General features: G+C 35.5%; 1 protein-coding gene across 1 annotated transcript; it reads right to left on the reverse strand.

Moving 5' to 3' along the window:
• Window positions 1-34: 34 nt before the first annotated feature.
• LOC134856621 (calpain-3-like) lies at window positions 35-10,890 on the reverse strand (the record flags this gene model as incomplete). Its single annotated transcript, XM_063872892.1, is given in 8 exon segments — window positions 35-435; window positions 1,352-1,469; window positions 5,864-6,072; window positions 6,238-6,361; window positions 7,994-8,114; window positions 8,295-8,434; window positions 10,077-10,307; window positions 10,651-10,890. Coding segments are annotated over 8 exon segments (1,494 nt in total), but the record flags the coding sequence as incomplete, so codon positions are not given.
• Between the last annotated feature and the right edge of the window lie 1,760 nt (window positions 10,891-12,650).

The raw sequence follows: 12,650 nt of genomic DNA on the forward strand, positions 1-12,650 counted from the left end.
GATTCAATTTCTCATTCCAAGCACTTGAAATTTAAATCGACAGTAATAAAGCCTGTATTAAAAATAGCAACGTTTATCTGCTATTGACAAGGTTGAATATGCGCAATTAATTTAAATTAGTGAATCAATTTAGCTCCGCTATCAAACACTCGCCGTCTGTAAATACACGCAACAAAAATTGTGCACTTTTTTGTGGGTAGAAAGTGCAGGGAATTATTACATAGCTATGGGCAGTGTTCACATCCATTCTGATCACTGTTTCCTGGAAATTAGTGAACAGTTTGCTCCTGGCATGGAGCGAATTGTACTGGAAGTGTTTCAGAGGTAGTTTTCTGCTGGAGTTTTTGGGTCGTTTCAGTTCGTACACGTAGAGGCCGCAGTTGTGGAATGTTGTTTTGTTTGTAGGCGTAGGAGGGTGAAACTGCAGTAAAGATACTGAAATACGTTGGAACTGAATAAAAAACGAATCTGTTTGATTTTTGGAGTTCTGATTTTTCAAAAACTAGAAAGGTTGAAAAATATATCGTTGTCATCGAAAAAACATTTTCTTGCTTTTCTGTTTTTATATGTATCATAATTAAATCATATCATGATATGTCATCTTAGCCAATCGCAGATCTGTGAGGGTAATTGCAACATCACTAAAAGAGCAAGCAAAAATTGTCTTTCAAGTAAAAATTTTTCACGACGAAAATGGTCTTCCTTGCCCTCAAAAAATTATTAAAAACTAATATGTTTTCTTTATTGGATAAACAGTAATCATACAAATTCGTATCGGAAAAGCCGGGCATTTAAGAAAAGTTCGTGAGTGCCAAATCTCCATTTTCAAAATAAATTTTTTACTTAAACTCACTAGCGGGTTTAGGGGGGACATTCCTGCCCTCAGAGATCCGACCCCTGCCGACCCAAAGGCCCCCCCCTTTGTGCTATTTCGAGATATCCTTTTTTGGTGACGGACCCGAATAAATTTCTAAAGCCGCCTTCGATTTTTTTTGAAAATCCGCCCCCTCCTCGAGAAAACCCTAGGTTTGCGCCTGCTTGCCCTCCCAGGATGATTTAAAAAAAACGATTGGATCGCTAAAAGTCACGTAAACCCCAGAAAGGTTAAAAGCTAAAAGTATCAATCTTTTTAGAAATGAGAAAATCAGGCGATTTGCCACAAACAGTAAAAAACTCTTTTTTCAGTAAAAAGAGTTCATAAGATTTGCAGCAAACCAAATAAAAATGCAAAAAGATGCTTTGAGTCGCGCCAAATTAAGTTTCAGGCGAGCGAACGACCGCGCGATCGAAGCTGAAACTATGCAATACAAATCATTGATTACTCCATAACACGGTTATAAGTTGATGTTACTTGTGCAACTTGTGACGTCATCAGTTTGAGGTGTGATATGGTACTGGGGATTGGAGGGGAACGTGGACTCCCGGAAGTTCAGACAGCCACCTGCATTCACGCCTTCCACCCACTCTCCCTGAAACATAATCAAGCTATTATTCTGAACCCAGTACCTAATTTAGAAAAAATTTGCATTCGGCTGTGTTTTTCCAAAAAAAATCAGATACTAAAAAAAACCTCGAACGGATTCCAGTAGTAAACTATATTGAAAATTTTCGCTAGTGATAGGAAGTGTTTTTAAATTGTCTCCAACAAGTTTATTTGCTGTTCAGAATATTACCATGTCACTTGGTTAATACGAAAACACCACCTTAGAATTGATCTAAAACAATAACTAGAGGGACCAAACACGATTTTTTGTTCGGTAAACAAGTCTTTTTATCTTTTGTTTTTTTTCTCGTCCCTGACCAAGATTTAAAAATCAAAAACTCTAAAAAAGATTTTCAAAGCGAACAAAGGTAGAATTTTTCTCTTTTGAATACGGTTTTTTTGCAGCGACAGCTGGGGTCAAAAGTTCGGCTCAAATTGAACAGCGTTTGATACATCGGTTTGCTGAAGAATTTGACTGCACAAAACAACAATTTGCCAGACAATTTTCTTTCTCGATCGCGACAATCTGAACATTAGACACCAATGTCTGATAATTAGACGCGATGGTCTGAACTTTGATTGCGGTATAGTTTCAACTCTGTTAACGGTATAACCTGAAAAATATGTTGCGGACTTCAAAGAATTGATCTGGAAAAAAAATCCGAGAAGCAATATTTGAAAGAAGGATCACTAAATTTCGAGGACTCTTGATATCACAATTAGCATTCAAGTTTGAGAAAACAATAGAAAACAAACACAATGTAGAAACTTCAATTGCGAAACAGTTTGCACACTAATCACGGTATAACCTGAAAAATATATTGCGGACTTCAAAGAATTGATCTTGAACACTAGAATTGATCTTGAACACTAAAAACGGTATAACCTATAAAATATGTTGCGGACTTCGGAGAATTGATCTTGAACACTAGCACAGTATCTTCAGACCATAGTCTTAAAACAAAACAGCGAAAAATAATTTAAAATTATGGTCAAGGATTCGGCATGGTGTGATAAAAGGGTCTTAAACAAAAACTAGAGCGGAGGCATTTTCGACAGTTATAGAAAATACACAAATTGGAAAACAATTTATCAGGGAAAATCACAAGAAAAACTTTTTTTTCAAAAATATTTTTTTTGCACTTCTTTGATTTTTTTAAAACTTTTGATTCCAAAACAGCGCTGAAACACTAAATCTAATTATCCTCGAAAAAAATTTTTTTAAGGCTTTAATCAAGCTATTTTAAGCTTTTAAGTCATAAATTAAAGCTATTGAAAGCTTATTTGTTGGCTCAAAATAGGACAAAAGTTAAAAGTAAAAATTTATTTTTTGAATATATTGATTCCAAAAAAGCGCTAAAACACTAACAATAAATAACTATCCTCGAGTAAAAATTTTTAAGTCTGAAATTGAGCCATTGTAGGCTTTTAAGTTTTTAAAAAAGCTTTTGCAAGCTTATTTGTTAGCTCGAAAAAAATTGAATTTTCTCCTTTGAATATGTTTTTTTGCAAAAACAGCTGGGGTCAACGTTTCGACTCAACTTGAACAACGGTCGATACTTTGGTTTGATATCAGTTTTGATTGCACAAATCAACAATTTGCTGGATTATTTTCATTTTCGATCGCAATGTTCTAAACATTAGACGTCAATGTCTGACAGTGATTCGCGATGGTCTGAACATTAATTGCGGTACAGTTTCAACACTAATCATGATATAACCTGAAAAATATGTTGCGGACTTCGAAGAATTCATCTCGAACACTAGACCGAGAAGCAATATTTGAAAATATGTTAGTTAGTTTTCGAGGACTGTTGATAATTAGAGTTCAAGTTTGAGAACACAAAAGTCAACAATCACAATACAGAAACAAAGATAGCCGGTCACTGCACAAGTAGCACAGTATCTTCTGGCCATAGTCTTAAGAGAATACTTTTTATTTTTCAATTTTTTGTCTTTTTTTCGGCGTAGTGCGATAAAAAAATTCTTAACCGAAAACTGAAGTTGAGGCAAATTCGACAGTCATAGTAAAATACACAAATTGGAAAACAAGTTTTGTTGGAAATGGTTAAAAAAAACTATTTTTTTTTGCTTCTTTTTGGTTTTTTGAAAAATTTGATTCCAAAAAAAGCGTTAAAACACAAAAAATATTATTTATTCTCGAAAAAATAATTCAAAAATATTAACTTAAGCCATTAAAAAAGCTACTTCAATCTTATTATTTTTCTCAAAATAGGACAAAATTTTAAAAATAAAAAATTTTGGAATTTTTGATTCCAAAAAAGCGCTAAAACACAAAAAAGAAAATAACTATCCTCGAGTAAATTTTTTTTCAGGCGGAATTTAGGCCATTGAAGGATTTTAAGCCATTAAAAATAATCTTTTGCAAGCTTATTTATTAGCTCAAATAAAATTCCCTTATTTCTTTTTTCCAAAACGATTTTTTGCAACAACAGCTCGGGTCAAAATTTTGACACAAATTGAACAGCGTTCAAGACATTGGTTTGATTACAGATTTGCTTGAACAAATCAACATTATGCAAGATAATATTCATTATCGATCGCGATATTCTAAACGTTAGACACCAATGTCTGACACTGATTCGCGATGGTCTGAACATTCATTGCGGTACAGCTTCAACGCTAATCACAGTAGAACTTGAAAAATATTTTGCAGACTTCGAAAATTTGATCTCGAACACTAGAAGCAGTATTTGATTGTATGATAACTAATTTTCGAGGACTCTTGATATCACAATTAGCATTCAAGTGTGAGAAAACAATAGAAAATAAACTAAAAATAGAAGCAAGTATAGCCGGTTACAGCGCAAGAAGCAAAGTAGGTTCCGACTATAATCTTAAGGCAATACAATTTTTTTTCTTCAATTTTTGGTCATTCTTTTGGCGTAGTGTGATCAGAGAATCCTAACGAAAAACTAGAGTTGAGGCATAGACGACAGTCATAGTAAAATACGCATATTAGAAAAACAATTTTTTTGGAAATTGACAAGAAAAAAATGTAAATTTTTTGTTTTTTCAAAAATAAATTTTTCCAGTTGTTTAATTTTTTGAAATTTTTGATTCCAAAAAAAGCTTAAATACTAAAAAAAACTAACTATCCTCGAGTAAACTTTTTAAAGGTTGAAGTTAAGCCACTGTAAGCTTTTAAGCCATTAAAATAAGCTAATTCAAGCTTATTTGTTCGCTCGAGTAAAATTCGACTTTTTCAATCGTTTCTTTAACACAAAAATACTGATCGTATCAAGCCTGAATGTTCCGACTGTCTTTTAAGATCAATAAGGCAGCAAATACTTGCAAAAATAATCGCGAAATAAACGAAATATTTTGTTTTAAAAATTTGAGATATTTGTGAAAATGATCCCGCAACACGCCATATAAAATGAAAAGCGATAGGTTTCGCTCCTAGTAACAAATCAGTTATGGCAAATAAGCTTCCATTAAACAATTTGGAACGATTTCTAAGACGGATTAGGTCTCCGCTTACGCGTTAATAGTGTGAAATAATTCGCGAGTCAATTGTCCCAAAATGGCAATCTTTAAACTCCAATAACTTTAGGAAAACTGATCATAGGTGAATTATCTTTTCAAACTTAATCTCAGGGCAACAATACTTTTTGAATGATAAAAAAAATTCCGTCAAAAATGGATAGTTAAAAAGTCGAAATTTGTCTGAAGAAAAAAAACCCACCCGAGCACAAATCTTTCGTTGCTTTCGTTACGAAAGTCGGAACCTCAACTATTCCACTCGTATCAAGGCAAAGTATGAAAAAACCGACTGCATTGAGTTTCTTTCGAGTGTTTTTAGCTTAAGAATGCTTTGTTAAAAGAGAAACAAAACATATTTTCCATAGATTTGTTATCTTATAATTTTCCTCCTCACGCTATTTACAGTAAACCTATCGAACAGATATAGAAGTCTTCCTTTGCAATGATTGAGCAGTGCTTACGCGTCAAACAGACTAATTATCAGGCTTAGTTATCCCAGGTAGACAAACTTGAAAAGTTTTGAACGGTATGAATTATGTATGAAAACTGAATGCAATAGAAGTATGCATTTTTAAAAACTTGAGCACAGGACGTCAATACGATTTAAGGGGAACGGTATAAAATAGCCGGCAAAAAAGTTGAAACGTTTAAAAAAAAAGAACCTTAATAAAAGAATTAATTTTTTTTTGCTTTTTTGCAATTTTTGTGAAAGTTTTAGTAAAGTGGCGCATGCAAATAATCGAAAACTATTAATTTTTGTGCTGAGGGAGTGATCACACATTCTGAAGGGAAGCATTCTGTGCCCTTCAAGTGCCTTTAGTCATCTAATGCGCGACAGTTTGAGTGAAATTTTTTCACCTTGATTTTTATTACCTTGATTGACATCTCAAAGCCGTTCACAACCTTTCCATTTATGGTGAACTGTGGCTCTGTTGTGCATATAGTGACCCCTCGAAATATGGAAATAAAATGGCTGAACTCCATGAAAAATTCGCCATCTGGTTTTTCCTGGAACTCGAGAAATCGTGCTATTTCTTGGAATTCTATTTTCTTCCAGATGTGGTCAGCATCACTCCAAGGACCTATAAAAACAAGAAAATGGAAAGCAAACCATCGACAACAACTCACCATTTTATAAGCAATTTACTCGACTAACAAGACCGGAACAATGATTAAGAAATATATGCAGGAAAAGCGAGACATTCAACACGTGGTTTTCAGCCAGAGACATAGTAGTCTGAAAATACCTTTGTACTCGAATGAAGCCCAGGGGTTCCTCAGTCTGATCAGCTTCACTTTCTCCTCCATCCACCCGAAACTAACACATTTCACCACAGAGTACGCATGAGACTCCACGAGTCCAATACTGTCCTATAAGTAAATACAAGTTTTTATGTCTCATTCCAACTCAAGGATCTCTTTAATATCTCGTCTTTCATTGCAAAAGAGAAAAGGTGCAAAATCTTTGTTACCGTTGATTTAGTTCTAGATAAATCTACGTTGTGGTTGTTTTTAGCCCGATATTTGGGGCGCATCCGGCATGCTCTCGCCGAATCCAAGGAAAATTTTGGCCGCTGTCGGTTGGAGCCACAGTTCCATTGTGGTCAGGGAAGTTGGGTTTTAGTGACAGTTAAAAAGATGTAGCACAGTCTACGGTGCTGGTCGTTTTGGGCAGTTAGGTGAGGGACGTTCGGGTCTATCCTGCTTTAAAAAAGTGTTAAGGTAGGGACTGTAGCGGGTTTTATTTGAGTGAGGGTGCCGTCTAGTTGTTGAGTGGGGAAGCTTCAGCTCTGCGGTCTTAGAGAAAAAGTCTTCTGCGGCCTTAGGGTGCGGTCTTAGAGTAAAGAATTTGGAGAGGGACTTCATCAATGGCGTTAAGAACCCCATGAGCGTGAATGTGCTTTGGAGGTGTTGTAAAGCTCTGGTGTACAAAAAAAGGTAAGCTGGCTAAAATAGTACTAAAGATGGACACGTTTGCTTCACTAAAAACCAGTTTGAGCTTCCCGTTGTAAATGTATATAAACCTTTGGGGGCAATGGCTGGCGAATGTGATAAAAATGCAACCGACTTAAAACGACATAAAATTTGAGAAAGAATTGGGTTGAGAGTACCTTATGATGATTTCTCACATTGAGTAATTTGCTTTCTGGTTAGATAGTCAATGGAGCTCATTTTTAGTGCACCCAGTAACCATTCGAAGTGCTGCATTTGCACTGTTTCCTGTTTGTTAATGGAAATATCACTGGCAAAATAGAACCAAGCAGGACAGGCATAATCAATAGTCGGTCTTATTAAAAAACTATCAGTCATAATTAGAGTTTCTTTCGAATGGCCTCAATTTTTTGTGCACGACAGTTCCTTCAGGACTGATATCCTCCGCATGGCTTTATTGCAGGTTGTCTGCAGCATTCGGTGAAACTAAGAGCTGGTTCAAAATAGACACCAGAATTTAAGGGTGCTTCGACAATGGTAAAAGCGAGTCACACAATGTTACATGTTTAAGAGACGCCTACCGAGTGTAGGGAGAAACTGTGCTGATGAGCTGCTTTTGGAAGGAGTTTTTATTCTCAGGCTTAAAACTAAAACTGGGCGGCAGGAGACTGACATTTTCAAATATTTGCCTGGTTTAACTTTAGAGATAGGTTAAAAAAATGTTTCAAAAAACTTGTGGCTAGTGGCCCCAGGTGTTCATTTAGAGATGGTTAATGTCGACTTGGTATCATTGGGGGAGGGGTTATTAAAAAAAATCTTAGCTCAAAAATCAGCCAAAAAATTGCCGGGAATCTTGCGTCATCTCTTCTAATTATCAAGACCTTAAGAATATCTGCGCTGTAAATTTAGTTTGTAGAAAATTGGTCTTTTTGAATATATTAAGATCAAATATGAAATTTCATTCGCACATGTAGTTTGTATCAATTTGGAAGAGCAACCTTTCACACCTGTTCAATGCTGTATTTATTTTTTTGGGAAAATGATACGTCAGTCACATTCACTTTTTTTAACCTCTGGGAGGGGTCCTTCGCCGTCGACTAATTTTCCACATGAGGCAGTGGCGAAGGAAGTGTGGTTTGTTGTGACGTCACGCAGCCTTTTCCACACTTTAGAACTATCTTCATCCTCCAGACTGAAACAAAATCCCAAATGCATTAAATTTTAAGTCAAGGTCCACCCTCCAATGCTATTGTACAAAAAAATCATTAAGAAACCGATGAATGCAAAACTCAAACTATCTCCGTTTTGGAAACATTTATACTGAATAAGGAGTTTTTTGAACACGTTTTCACTGAATAAGAAAAATACTTACAGAAGAACTTCAGTCATTCCTCCTGTTAAATCAGACCAAGCTGAAGTTGCGTTGCCCCCCACGAGTGCCTCGTATGACCCCTTCAGTTTGGCATATGCCTTCTCCAGCAGACTCACCCACATCTCACTCGGCTGGGTCGACTGAGAAAACGAGGGGGCGCCTCAAAGATTACACACATGTGTTTTAGATCTACTCGAATGTTAATATTTTGCGATTACGTGCAAAGAAGTAAATGCAGCATTACGAGGCCAATCTGTGCACTGGATAGGCGCACAGTTTGCTGTTTGTAGGTCACTGTAATCCGAAGACAAGTCTATAAAGATGTTTTTAAAGGCAAGTGGATTCCATGTACAAAAATTCCGTGGACGTTCTGCACAAAACTGTCGGCCTATTAGTTTCGTTGCGGATTCAACTACAAGCAAAAATATCTAATTTTTCGGAATCCGCAGATTTTTGCAAACGAAATCTGAACCTTGATTGCGGATTCCAGTAATATATATAGTTACATTTTTTTATTATATCAATTTGCTACCGGTGATTTTACCTGTCAAAATTAAAAAAAAACGCTTTTGTTCTGCACGCAAGATAATTGATCTTAGCTAAAATTACGTTTTTCAGGATTTCGGATGACAGCTATGGTTTAGCTGTTGGATATCTATGCTGAGTTTCTGAATATCAGGTGAATGATTGATATTTATACTGAGTTTCAGGATATCGGATGACAAGATAAATTTTCAACCCCAATCTAAAAAAAGGAGACTGTTTATTCTGTTTCCCAAACTATGATCTCCAAAACAGCTTACAGAGAAATTTTCAACGGGTTCATCCCCGAATTTGAATACATTGAAAATTAAGATTAGTGTGTGGCTTCCACTGACATTGGGTAGCTCCTTCTTTTAGAATCGTATTTGCTTGATATTATTATTCAAAAACTTACTTCAGTTTAGTAAAAATTTGCGGAATTTACTTAAAAATTGGGGAATCCACGTATATTTTGCGAAATCCGCTAACATTTTGCAAAATTCACTCTTATTTGTGAATCCGGAACATTTAGTTATTTTCACAGGTTGCGCAATCCGCAACAAAACTTATTCGTTACACGCATTTGTATGCAAAATCCACAGAATCCAGTTTGTATTTGCAGTTTTTTGAAAGATGTGACTTTTGATTCCTCTAACCTGAAGAATGCAAATTGAGCGCCTATCAAATGCACATTATTGTCTCGTAATGCCGAGTCACTCAAACGTCTATTTTGTACTTAAACATACAGTTTCTTCGATGTATGAAAACGAAAAAAAAACAATGTATTGGAGGTCTCTCAGTTACACTAGTGGATAAAAATAAGCTCAAAAAGAAGTTTTTACTCCCTAAAAAGCTGCTTTCAAGGTCAATGTGGTGAACATTTACATCAAGTTTTAGCAAGTTTCTTTCACGGACAAAGAGCAAATGATCATGGCTACCCTCAATGAAATTATTATGATTATAATTCAAAGTTTTACCAAATTAACCCGGGTCTGAAAATGCCAGATTTCTAAGTTTTGCATCTGAGTGAACTTTTTCGTGAATAAGTGGAGAAAAAAGTTGAAATTTCATTCTTGTTGAAATTTCATTGAGCGTAGCTCTGATCTTTTGCTCTTACTCTGTGTAAAAGCTTGGCTGAATTTCGAAGTAAACTTGTGCAAAATAGACACTGAAAACAGGCATTTTAGAGAGTAAATATCTGAAAATGCTCTTAGTTTTGTCTAGGAGTACTTCTAAGATATATTACTATTGACACGCCACCTTAGAGAACACCAATTGGTATTTCCCATATCCCACGTCTCTGACAGGTAGCAGGTCATCAATTTTAACTTCGACCCACTCCCCATTTTGGTGGAAGCTGAATGTCAATGGACCCCCAATGTACTCGGACCCTGAGAGGGGAATGTGCTGACACGAGACGACGCGAGAGAGAAGAGTCGGGTTATCGGCTAGGGCTGAGCAAGTTGCGATGAACCAGCAGTCACCCAGAGCCTAACACGTGAAACCATTATAACATAAAAGATAACAGAAACTGAGTGCCTACGAAGTACGTGTAGCAGACCTAACAATCTTCTGGAAATATTCTTGCCCAAGCTAAAAACTAAAGGGGGCAAAACTGATCAGATTTTTGAGACAAAACTTCTCTGAAATAAGCTGAACTCCTAAAAAATTCATGCTGCTCATCCCTCATGTGTTGTTATTATCTATTTGAGGATTAAAGAACTATAAGCTCACGACCCTGGTTTTGTGATATACGTCAAGTTGCAATTACGGAACTTAGTAAGTGCAGGGGAACCGTACCTTCGCGCAGTCCTTGTCATTGTGAATGTCTTACTTGCTGTTGAATATCTGCTGACGACATATCGTGTTTAATCATGGTGGCGTTCCGATTGATTTCAAAGGGCCTCTTCCACTCAATCTTTGGCAAATATTGTTTGAATTCAGGCTGACCTGAATAGGTCAGTGACCCTAAAGTAGGCGGGAACTCATCGTCCACGAAGTACGAATCAGCTTTACTATTGACGGCAGTTGGATCTGGTTTGAATAAGGATTCCTCGGCTGTTTTTATTTCCTCCTAAAACAGCTTCAAGTTTTTCAACTGCAAAAAAAACCGATTAGTTTGATGAATTCTTAATTACCTTTTGAGATGATAAATTGAGCGAAAAGACTTAAAACACGCTGGAAGTTTTTTAATGGAATATCATAGTCAAAGTTTTTTGAAAGTAAAGTACAAGATTATAGCGTTAAACGTTATTGGAAAAATAAAAGTACAAACTTACCAGTGGTATTGGTTCTAGATTATTGCTAATCGTGGTTTTGATTTTAGTCTTCGGAATGGCTAACATTTTCCTGATTTTGAAAACTTTTTTTGAAGAACAATCTGCAGTGTCTTTCTTCAAACCAGTGTATGAGAAAAATTCACTAAATTATTCAATTTTTTTAAATTGGAATAAAAAAACCAATACCAAGCTACTGCATTCAATCCGTATGAAAATAAAAACTATAAATATATTATGGCGAATCGATATCAGAGCGTTCTCATTGATGACTATTGAAAAGATACAATCACTAAGAAAGCCGAAACTTGGTATAAATTTATCGTCAAAACACTTAGAAAAAGAACTTTTTCAAAGGCACTTTTGTTTTAATGACCACTACTAACTTGTAAAAATTAATCACTCAATGGCAGAAAAAACGTCTGCTCGTAAATTTTACAAATCATTAGTTTGAACAAAGATTTTGTTCATACACACCGACCATTTCAAAGGCATCATATATGAGACAAAAACTGAAAGCAACAAAGAAGACGAAAACTCACAACTACCTATGAATTGTCATATCGTCGACGCTTCAATGAATTCTAAGAAAACATTTTCAGCTAGAACGAATAAATTGAACTTGCGCATAAAATATTTCGTTCACTGTTTGGACAAATAACTCAGCTGTGATGTTCCAGCTTTAGAAAAAAAAGGAGAACGATATTGCTCGTAGTGTTTTTTTTTCTCCAAACAAGTTTTAGATCTTTTATTTACATTTTTTGAGTTTTTGAAAGATCTGAGAAATTGGCGCGAATTTTCCCAAAGCGTAGCGGGTAGCAGACAATAAAAATGAGTATTGGGAAGGTCTTTTCGTAAAAAGAAAATAAAAAATTCGAAAAATTTAGACTCGATTTTTGAGATTTGTGGCGATACTTTGATGGCAAAAGCAGCTTTCAGCCAAAAGCAGCAATCTTGGTATTTCAAAATAAGTTTTTAGTAGACGCAAAATAAATCTCGATTTAGTTGATATTGTCTGTGGGGAGATCATTATGTAGGAGAGTGATGAACCAAAATGAGCATTATGACACAAAAACATTACATGAAGAACCGTCGGAAAAATTTAGGCACGATCATTTTTGGGATTTTTCATTTTTTTTCCAAATGCGTCAGAGCAAATAACGTTCTTTCAAAATGTCAAATAGTTCAAAGAGCCCTTGAATTTGAGACCACTGTTAAGTTGAACAAGGGAAACCAAAGAAAAACATATATTTCTAAAACTACCTTTTCTTTTAAGTTTTTTCCAGGTTATAATTCGGCGCTCGGAAACATTAATTTTTTCTATTTCACAAGCCGGAATTTTATTAAGAATAACGTTTAGCTTAGCTACTACTAAAAAAATTCCTTTAGCCTGTTAAGTATTATAAGGATAAGACAACTAGATGGGACAATTTGGGCAGCAGTTTTGCGTGAAAAAAGAAATTTGTGCGAAATTGTGATTTGAAACCAACAAAAACGAGCGATTTTTTGTTCTAAAAATTAAACATCAGAGCTAGAGAGATCAAGAGTCCTACTAGGG

The sequence above is a fragment of the Symsagittifera roscoffensis genome, unplaced genomic scaffold (assembly GCF_963678635.1).
Source record: "Symsagittifera roscoffensis unplaced genomic scaffold, txSymRosc1.1 SCAFFOLD_1079, whole genome shotgun sequence".
In the NCBI taxonomy this organism is placed as follows: Eukaryota; Metazoa; Xenacoelomorpha; order Acoela; family Convolutidae; genus Symsagittifera; species Symsagittifera roscoffensis.